This window comes from Dendrobium catenatum, unplaced genomic scaffold (assembly GCF_001605985.2).
Source record: "Dendrobium catenatum unplaced genomic scaffold, ASM160598v2 fragScaff_scaffold_208, whole genome shotgun sequence".
Classification (NCBI taxonomy): Eukaryota; Viridiplantae; Streptophyta; class Magnoliopsida; order Asparagales; family Orchidaceae; genus Dendrobium; species Dendrobium catenatum.
In genome coordinates this window covers 1-10,337 of record NW_021318670.1, presented here as the reverse complement: position 1 = coordinate 10,337, position 10,337 = coordinate 1, and the positions used below count along the sequence as shown (strand labels likewise).

The following is a 10,337-nucleotide window of genomic DNA, read 5'->3' as shown; positions in this document are numbered from 1 at the left end:
GTTTCTTACTGTTTCTTAAAACAGCTTTTTAGTACAAAAATAAAATTTTAGTACTAAAAAGTTGGTTTAAAAAACAATTAAATTTTTAGTACAAAAATTTCTATAACTAAAATATTTTGTACTAAAAAATTGCTTTTAAAATCAATAAAAAAGTTGTCGAAAACGAAGACTTATGGACAGCTTTCTTATACCAGCTTTCTATTACAAAAATTTTAATTTTTAAGCTAAAAAATTACTTTAAAAAACATTAAAAAAACCGTCATAAATGAAACTTTAAATTTAAAACCTCTTAGTTCATAATCAAAATTATCAACCAATTGATGAAGATGGCTGCATTTCCTGCTTGTAGGTCGTGGTCATGAGAGTGTCAATTCATTGTCAAGGATGTGCAGGAAAAGTAAGAAAGCACATCTCTAAAATGGAAGGTAATTTCATCCTCCCTCTCTCTCTCTCTCTCTTTTAAAGAATTTACATAAAACATTGCTTGTAAAATTTAATTCAAAATGTATTATTTATAATTATTCTTAGTGATCAAACTTCATTAAGTTTAATAACAAGCTAACTATTCATCAAGGATATAAAAATTTATAAATAATTTTGATGGCATATAGTAGCCCCTTTGAAATAAAGTTATATTTTAAATAAATAAATATTACGTGTGGAGTCCGGACGTAGAGTTACGTCCGGACTCCAATCAAACGGGGACACATTGCCAATACACACTAACACGTGGCCAATATATAATTTTTTATATTATTTTATATTAATTGTGCATTTGTTGTGTATTTTGACTGTGTATTTAATACATTTAATGCATAGTAAATACACAGTAATATAACAAATATATATTGGTCACATGTTCATATTTGATTGGAATCTAAACATAACTCTACGACCGAACTCCGCACATAAAAATTTCTCCTATTTGGGACTGTTGTAGGGTTTTTAAAAATTTATTATGACATTATTATAAGGAAAATAACTTAACCACTCTAGTTATTAAAAAAAAAAATTCTTTGAGTGGTACAAATTAAAAGCAATAAGAAAATAATAGCCAAATAAAATTATGATTATTGTATAAAAAGCAAATTAGCTAGAAAGTTGTACCAAATAGATCATAAATTATAAATAAAACATAATTTTTTTTGAAAAAAAAAAAAATTGGTCTTGATGATCTATTAAAAACTTTGAATATGCTTTGAAATGAGTGTAATATATAGCTTATTAATATGAGACTCATGAGAAAAAAATTGGCTTGCAGGGGTGACCTCTTTCAGTATAGATCTGGAGACCAAGAGGGTGACTGTGATGGGTCATATTTCTCCTGTAGGGGTCCTGGAGAGCATTTCGAAGGTGAAGAAGGCAGAGTTCTGGTCCTGTTGAGCTCTATTTACTATGATAAATTTCTATTATTATTGTAGTAATTAATTAGTAGTTATGGTGTTCTTAATTACATTTGCTCCTTGAAATATATGCTTTGTTTGTGTTTAATTACTGTGACTTTGTCCTTAATTACTTTACTTAATGTTAATTGCTTGTTGGTTATAATTAAGTGTTTGGTAATTGAGATGCTTAATTTAATTAAAACCATCATATGAAGAAGGCAGTTTTTTTTTTGTTTTAATTTAGTGATGAAATCAAGAATTTTTCTTACAAGTAGCAAATAAATTATTTTATTAGAAATATTAAATACTTGGTGTATATATTAATGTAAAATTATTATATATAAGTATATATTAAAAATGTGGGAGGGCACATGTCTAAAGCCTCGTTTGTGACGGCTATCTTCATGCTTTTTAAAGCAGCTTTCTAGTTTAAAAATTAATTTTTTTTACATTAGAAAACTACTTTAAGAAGCATTAAGAAAGCCGTCCCAAACGAAGCCTTAGTGTTTGTATGGGACGACTGCAGTTTTTTAAAAAAGTGGTTGGAAATTTCTTTTGGGGAAAGTAACTTTTTGAAAAGCTATTATAAAAAGTAGCTTTCTAGCATAAGTTATTTTTAGAAGTAGCAAATAAGTAGTAGCCAAAATAAAAATTTTTATTATTGTTTGAAAAGCAAAGCAAGAAGAAAGTTGTCCCAAATAGTTCCTAAGAGTCTGATTGGTATGACTACACTATTTATAAAGGTGGTTGTGAAATTATTGTAAAAGCAACTTTGCTACTATTATTGTAGAAAAAGATTTTTCACAAAAATAAAAATTTAGAAAAATAATGAGAAAATAGTAAGAAAAGAGTAGCCAAACGAAATTGTGGTTGCTATCTTAAAAGCAAAGTTGCTAGAAATTAAAGCTTCGTTTGGGAGGGCTTTTTTGTTGCTTCTTAAAGCAGTTTTTTAGTTTAATAATTAAAAATTTTGTACTAGAAAGCTGCTTTAATAAGCAACAAAAAAGCAGTCCCAAACGAAGTCTAAGTTCTCCCCAATAAACTCTATGGATTCGTTTGGGGTGGCTTTCTTATTGCTTCTAAAAGGAGCTTTATAGCATAAAATTTTAATTTTTTGTACTAAAAAGTTGTTTTAAGAAGCAGTAAGAAAGTCGTCCGAAAGGAAGCCTAAATCTCACTTAGTGCTTATTAATATTTTAATTATATTTGCCCCTTTAAATATAATTTTGTTTCATAATCAAAGAATTTCACATTTAGGCTTATTCGTTTTGGACAGCTTTCTTATTGCTTTCTAAAACGCCTTTCTAGTATAAAAATCTTTAGTCTAAAATTTTTTTTATTAAAAAATTACTTTATGAAGCAGTAAGAAAGTAGTCACAAATAAAACCTTAATCCCTTAAATAATCCTAATTGAATGATAATAATTAAGCTTTAATTAATGAAAATGGATTAATTAAAACCATTTTAGTAAAATTACTTTGGTTAAGCATCCACCGTTAATTAATTAATCTTATTTAACGTAGATATTGGCGTCCACTGCATGGCTGGCTTGTTAGGACTGCAATTCCTGATTGAGGACCACTGCATGGGCAATCTCTATTGCTCTTTGGACCACCTAATAATTATATGATCATGTAATTGTCAAATTATTATTCATTCATTTTGGTCTGAAATTTAATACTCGGCTAAGTATTTTTTGGGTCAGTCAAATTTTGTAAAATTAGCTGTTGAATAATGGTGAAATTTGTAAATTTTTTTAACATAATTTTAGCAATATAGATTTTTTTTTATATAAAAAATATTGTATTTTAGCTTTATAATTATTACGCTATAATAAATTTGGTTGTGTTTCATCATAAAAATTTCTAAAAGCAGCATAAAAACTAGTTAGCAATCGCCTGTAAAATTTAAAAAAAAAATTAAAAAAAAAAACTTAAATGATCCCTTAATGATTATGATTAGCATAATATATTTTAATTAAAAATGCTAAATTTTTTTAGGCATTAATTTATACTTGTTATACTCAACCAATATCATTTTACTATGATGAATAATGAATATGACCTATAATTTAAATTTTCTTTAAAATAATAATCAAACAATATCACTTATCACTGATATGTCATAGTGTGACCGAGTCAGGCTGACTCGTGAGCCGGCTTGGGCTCGAATTATTAACATGCTCAACGAGTCGAGCTCGAATTTGAACAACACACCGCTCGACTTGCAAGTTCGTCAAGCAGCTCGAGAACGGAGGAGTTCCGCGGGATTGAAATCATGGGTGAAAATTTTGGCTGACGACTGTCGAGGCTCGCGAGCCAACTCAAGCTAGAGTTCAAGCTCGCTTTCTCACTGACAAGCTAAGCTCGATAGTCGATAGTGCCAAAACTCGACTCGTTTACACCCCTATTATGTGAATTTAATGTTGTTGTTCACCGGCTCACCATCATCAAGCCACCGCCACAGGCTAATAATTGGCTACCTAATTCAGCTATGATTTGAGCTTGTCAATTAAGTTAATCCAAAATTGCAATATAAGCTATCTAGTCAATATTTGACTAGTTAAAACTTTATTTTGATAATTATTGTTAAGGAAAAATTATACATCTGAAAATCTATAAATATGTCATAATTCACCTTAAATTTTTACATTACAATGGAAGCATCCAAAAATTGTAGAAATTTCTAGGGTTTAAATAAGCTTTAGAGCCACCAAACTTCAATGAACCATTCCATTGTTCATAGATTCACCAAATACTTGCCAACAAAATTTGTATGGAACCTAAAATCAATCGATATCCACTAATAGATGTGTTTCAATCATTCTCTATCACTTGATTTCTTACTCGCAATGATAGGCATCCATCAACTGGCCTTTATTGTCTGATCATTATAAAAAAGCATACCCTTCCTAAGACAAAAATAGGCAAATAAGGGCAACCAATATATGTGTGTTTAGGTACAATGTGAGATTTGATACTTATCGACATCTGATATTGGACATCTAGCTATCAGTTCTCCTCATCCCCCTTTCTAATAAGGAGAATATTGAAGTTAACGACCTTCGAATACTCACCATCAACCTTCATCGACATCAAGCATGCATGCTCTAACCAATATATGTAATTGACCAAACAAATACAATTAAAGTTGTCAAACATCCAATTGAATGATATTGGTTGGCATTGTGCATAAGGAGTAATTATTACGTCTGAACAAAAAATCGGAAATCCGGACGTATATCGAGCAATACCGAGTGCTCAATACTGAGTTTCAGATGACGTGGCGTGTGATTATTGGTATCTGGATGCGTCAGGTGACCTAACGTAATAATTTCTTGTGCATAAGTGCTTCTTGTCACCCTTCTTGAATGTCATTACCTTCTACTCTTACCTCAAATGACTATCTAATTAAATTTCTACATTTAACTCTAGCATTCTCCACTTACGAAGAAGTGTGAACCTTTGTTACCTTAATTCAAGAATAGCAAATTTATTCAAGCTAGACATGTCTCCATAATTTTTTTTTCTTTCGAGCTTTTCCTATACTAGATCTTCATTAAATTAAAACATAATTATTAATTTTTTTATCATCATATTTTTTTATAGTATATAATAATAATAACATTATCTTGTTGTGATTTTAGACTTAGGGGTTGTTTGGTAGCAGGATTTAGGTCAAATTTGAGCGAAATCTAGCCAAACGGCCTAAAATGCAAAACCAAATCTCACGGCAAATGAAAGCTGCCGTAGATGGAAAATTCCACCTTTGCGTGCTAAATCCTGGATTTTCGAAATCCTGTTTTTTGTTGGAGTTACGAAATCTATTAGCTTGAGAGGAAGAGTTTGCTCGTTCCCGCTCTATAGCCAAACAATCATGCGTGATTTAATGGGATTTATCATTAATGTTACCAAACAGTTTTTCAAGATTTATTCCCCTCGAGATTTTAAAAATTACGATTTAGCATATTTATGAAATCCTACTTAAATCAAATCCTGGGTGTTACCAAAAATCCCCTTATGATCGCATAAATATCATATAAAGAAATAAAAAAAATGCATAAACAAATATTCTTATTTCAATGTATATTATTATATTTCACAAATAAATTCACAATAAAAAAAATGAAATTAATCTCTATAATCTCTTCATAGTTTAAGAGTCAAAATCCACTCATATTATTTTTGACAAAATAATATTTTATTGCATCCCTTTGGCTTTGACCCTTTGGCTTTGACCAATAAAAGACTATAATCAATGATAAAAAATCATTGCAATATTAGAAATCTCTCTTGCAAAGGGAAGGTGAGAGATCTCTGACAACTTTTTTGTTGATCGAGCTCTACCGGTGGGTGGGTGGGTGTCTTAAAGCCTGAAGCTTTTGCTGACAAATGGCAGCTTTGTAAATATAACTGTGATGCCCACTTCTGAAACAGAACCTATCGCCTTGTGCAGGCTGCTCTGTCCTTTTGCCACTATGTTTGCTCTCGCATAAAGCTCCGCAACGTATCAGCATTTTTCACTTCTTTTGTGCATCGTAGGAGTTGATTTATAGCCCTTGGACGAGCATTAAGATTCGTGGAAGAGAAATAGAGGTTATCTGAGGGCCATAGATCGGTTATTTCAAGAAAATGTAGGTTGTGGTGATGGTGATGGGTTTGGGATTTTGTTCTGGAAAATGGTGAATAGCTTTCTTGATTGGAGTTCTGTTCTGCAACTCACAGCTCACATACAGTCACAATAATTATTCAGAAAAGTTCTATTATTATTATTTTTTTGAAATGGATATCAGCCCGTTGTCATGTCCGCTTGTGACGTGTTTGACGATGTCCACTAATTCCTCGGCGAGTCTACCAGCAATCAACCCCACAGGTGCAGGACCCACAGTTCAATTCTTTTCTCTCAACTTAAAGAGTCGTGCCGTATGAGAGAGGATTCTAACTTGGGATGGGGGGTTCCCAATCAAGCACGTCCACCAACCCACCTGAGCCTGATCGGGTAAAGTTCTATTTTTTATTATGTGTGTGTTTTTTTTTACATGTAGGTCAATTAAGTAAAACTCAAAGAAATTATTGGATGTGAAGACCAGATACAAAATGTTATCCGGAGACTAACTAGAATACATCACGTCAGCAGTACCAAGCCACGGTAATGAGCACAGAGTGATGAGGCATATCTGATTGGTCTCCGGATGACATTCGGTGTCCACACAGAATAATTAATCTAAATTCGCACACCCATCACATACATAAAACTCAAACTCAAAACTACTTAATTGATATACAAAGTTCTCTACCAACATAACAAAATGAGCTATGTTGTCTAAACTATTTAATATCGTGAGATTTATTATTCTTTGATTTTATGATATCAGTTAGGGTTTAAAACATTAATAAGTGCAAATATTAATTTTTCATGTAAAAATTATCAAAACATTTATATATATCTTTAACCAAATTAAAGGACAAGTTTGCAAATAATGAAAAGAAGAGCAATTTATTGTAAAGAGAATTTCTTTATCTTGACCCATTCATCCTTTTAGGAACATTTTATTGTCACCTCCTATATTATTTGATCTTATCTCATAGTATGATTGCACTAATAGTAAGATCAATATTTGTGCGTATGAGCGCATGATATCCTGCAACTCATCTTAGGCTTCGTTTGAGACGACTTTCTTACTACGTTCTTAAAGCAACTTTTTACTGTAAAAATATAATTCCTAAACTAAAAAACTATTTTAATAAGCAATAAAAAAGTCGTCCCAAACAAAGTCTAGGTCTGTTCATGATTGAGAGTTTATATTTTTCACAAACATTTTTTAATGATTATTCAAAAAAAATTTGTTTTATGATGAATGAAGTTATCAAATGAAATTTATCACTCAAATTTGAACTAAAAAACTCAATTGTTTGCTTAATGAAGCGGAAATACAAAGCTGATGCTGATCGTCACCGAAGACCACTTGTCTTTAATGTAGGCGATCTAGTTATGATTCGGCTTCGCCGTGAACGATTCCCACCTGGCACTTACTCCAAATTGAGTCGCCGCAAAATTGGTCCCGTCCCGATCGTTGCCAAGATTAATAACAACGCCTATACAATTGAATTACCACCTGGGTACACGACCTCACCTACCTTCAATGTCTCCGATTTGTGGCGATATCACCCTCCAGATCAGTCCCCGATTACCATCAGCTCGACGGAGACGAGCTCTTCCGAAGCCGGGGAGGACTGATGCAGCGCATCATTGGAGCCGGGACCACTTACCGTTAGCTTGCAGCTCCCACCTCCACCTTTTGCTCTATTCGGTTATGGCCATTACTAGTTTACCTTTTGGGCTGTTAATCCTTCTTTAGTATTTTCTTACTTAATATTTTATTTGAGCATTTTATAGATGCAGGGTTTATATACCCAGGGAAGCTGTGAGAAAAGGCAGCTGTTATCTTTACACCAAAGTTATATTTCTTCAATAGAAACCATCCCAGGCTCATCACCGCCTGGGGTCTTACTGTTCCATTGGTTGCCTCTTTGCTTTGCTCGTTTTTCTTGCAGGCACTTCGCGGAAGCCTCTCGACGGACGACGATCTTGGGTTGCATCAGCGTGGTATCAGAGCTAGAGTCCCGGAGATGGCAGACAAAGGCAAGGAGCCGGCCGCCGAAGACGCAAGGAGTCTGGAAGCATTGTGGAGGAGCCAGGCCAACATCACACGGCAATTGGAGACATTGTCGGCCGATGTACAGCGCCTCTCTATCGAAGTGCGTCGCGAGTTCAATCTCACTCGTGCAAGGAATACACCCCATCCGCTACGTCGAGAGCCAGAGCCGCCGATGGTTGTTGGGAGGCGACGTGGTATGGGCCTTGGACGGATTGGGCGCCGACATTCCCATCCCATTTCCGATTATTCCGAAACATAGGAGGAATCGCAATTGCAAAGGGAATTCGAACCACTGGAATCTGAAGAAGAAGAAGAGGAAGTGATTCAACCAATTGAAGCTCGCAGACAGCGACGGCGACAACCACAGTTCGGTAACCAGCATGAATTCAAGGTGAAAATCGACATCCCTTTTTTTATGGGCATTTACACATAGAGGACTATTTAGATTGGGAAAAAGCCGTTGAGAATTTTTTTGAGTATATGGAGATCGAGCCGATGAAGCAAGTTAAATATGTGGCCTGTCGTTTGTGAAGCGGAGCTAGTGCGTGGTGGACGCAGGTATTACAGACGAGACAACGAGAGGGCCGAGGACCCGTGCGCACCTGGGCTCGAATGCGGCAGCTACTACGTACTCAATTCTTGCCTACGGACTATGAGCAAATCTTATACATGAAATACCAACAATGTCTACAGGGAAATCGCTCAGTTAACGATTACACGGAGGAGTTTCATCGCTTAAGTGCCAGAAATAATTTACACAAATCGACTAATCAGTTGGTCGCTCGTTACATTGGTGGGCTCAAATATAGTATTCAGGAAAGGCTAGAATTGAACTCTATTTGGTCTCTTGCTCAGGCCATTAACTTTGCTCTCAAAGTGGAGATGCAGCAAACTAGAACTTCCCGGTTTATAACTCATCGACGGTCCCCTGTAGCTGTTTCAGGCGATCCGAGCAAAGGAGCATCATCCTCTATCAAAAACTCTAACACAGAGTCTACTCCTCTGGATAAGCAACCAGCACCTGTTCAGAAGACCAAGTCCGCAGCTCCTAGCAACCCCTATGCCAAACCATCATCCCTCAAGTGCTTTCGCTGTTTTCAACCGGGACATAAATCCAATGAATGCCCCCAGCGACAACAACTCCAATTGTTGGAACCGGAAGAAGGTGAATTGGAAGTTCCGTCCAAAGTAGAGGATGAGCTATATGTCGAAGACGTTGAAGGAGATGAGGGAGACCCACTACTCTGTGTGTTGGAGAAATTGCTAATAGCTCCCCGCCTGAATACTATGTCTCAGAGAAATGCCATTTTCAAGACACGTTGTACTATCAACGGCAAGGTGTGCGACCTACTCGTGGATAGCGGCTGTACCGAGAATATTATTTCTCGATCCGTTGTACAAGCTCTTCAACTTAAAACAACACCAAATCCACAGCCTTACAAAATCAGCTGGGTGAAGAAAGGAATTGACATATCCATCACCGAAATGTGCCAAGTTACCTTCTCCATTGGACGGCAGTATGCGTGCGAAGTGTTGTGCGACGTCTTGGACATGGACGTATGCCACCTAATCCTGGGGCGCCCTTGGCAATTCGATGCGGGAGTGACTTATGATGGGCGAGCTAATGCCTACTCTCTAGACTGGAAAGGAAAACGCCTCCGTTTATTACCGGGTTCCCGCGACGGCAAAACTTCAATTACAAATACCTCTTCTACTGCCATGATGCAAATAGTCACTGGCCCTACTCTTTTATTAAATTGGAAAGATGAATCGGCTATGTGGGCTCTGGTCACTACCGATATCCTCACCTCTCAAGTAACACCTGCTCCAAAATTAGTTGAAGGCTTACTGGAAGAATTCCGGGATGTATGTCCAAATGAACTTCCCGCAGCCCTTCCCCCGTTACGTTCCATCCAGCACCAAATTGACTTCATGCCAAACGCCGCCTTACCAAACCTTCCGCACTATCGGCTGAATCCGACAGAACAGAAAATCATGCAAGGCATAGTAGAGGAACTAGTGAACAAACAGCTTATTCAAGAGAGCATTAGCCCATGTGCCGTCCCAGCCTTACTGGTTCCTAAGAAAAATAGTGAATGACGACTATGTGTCGACAGCCGTGCAATAAACAAGATAACGGTCAAGTATCGTTTCCCGGTACCCAGGATTGACGAACTCATAGACAAGCTGGTTGGCGCCTCCATCTTTTCAAAGCTAGATTTGCGAAGTGGTTACCACCAAATACGAATTAGGCCCAGTGACGAGTGGAAGACGGCCTTTAAGACTCCATTGGG

General features: G+C 35.9%; 1 protein-coding gene across 1 annotated transcript; it reads left to right on the top strand.

Annotated features, from left to right (window-relative positions):
- Positions 1–349: 349 nt before the first annotated feature.
- Positions 350–1,545, top strand: LOC110093661 (the record flags this gene model as incomplete). Its single annotated transcript, XM_020818617.2, is given in 2 exon segments — positions 350–425; positions 1,262–1,545. Coding segments are annotated over 2 exon segments (198 nt in total), but the record flags the coding sequence as incomplete, so codon positions are not given.
- Positions 1,546–10,337: the final 8,792 nt, after the last annotated feature.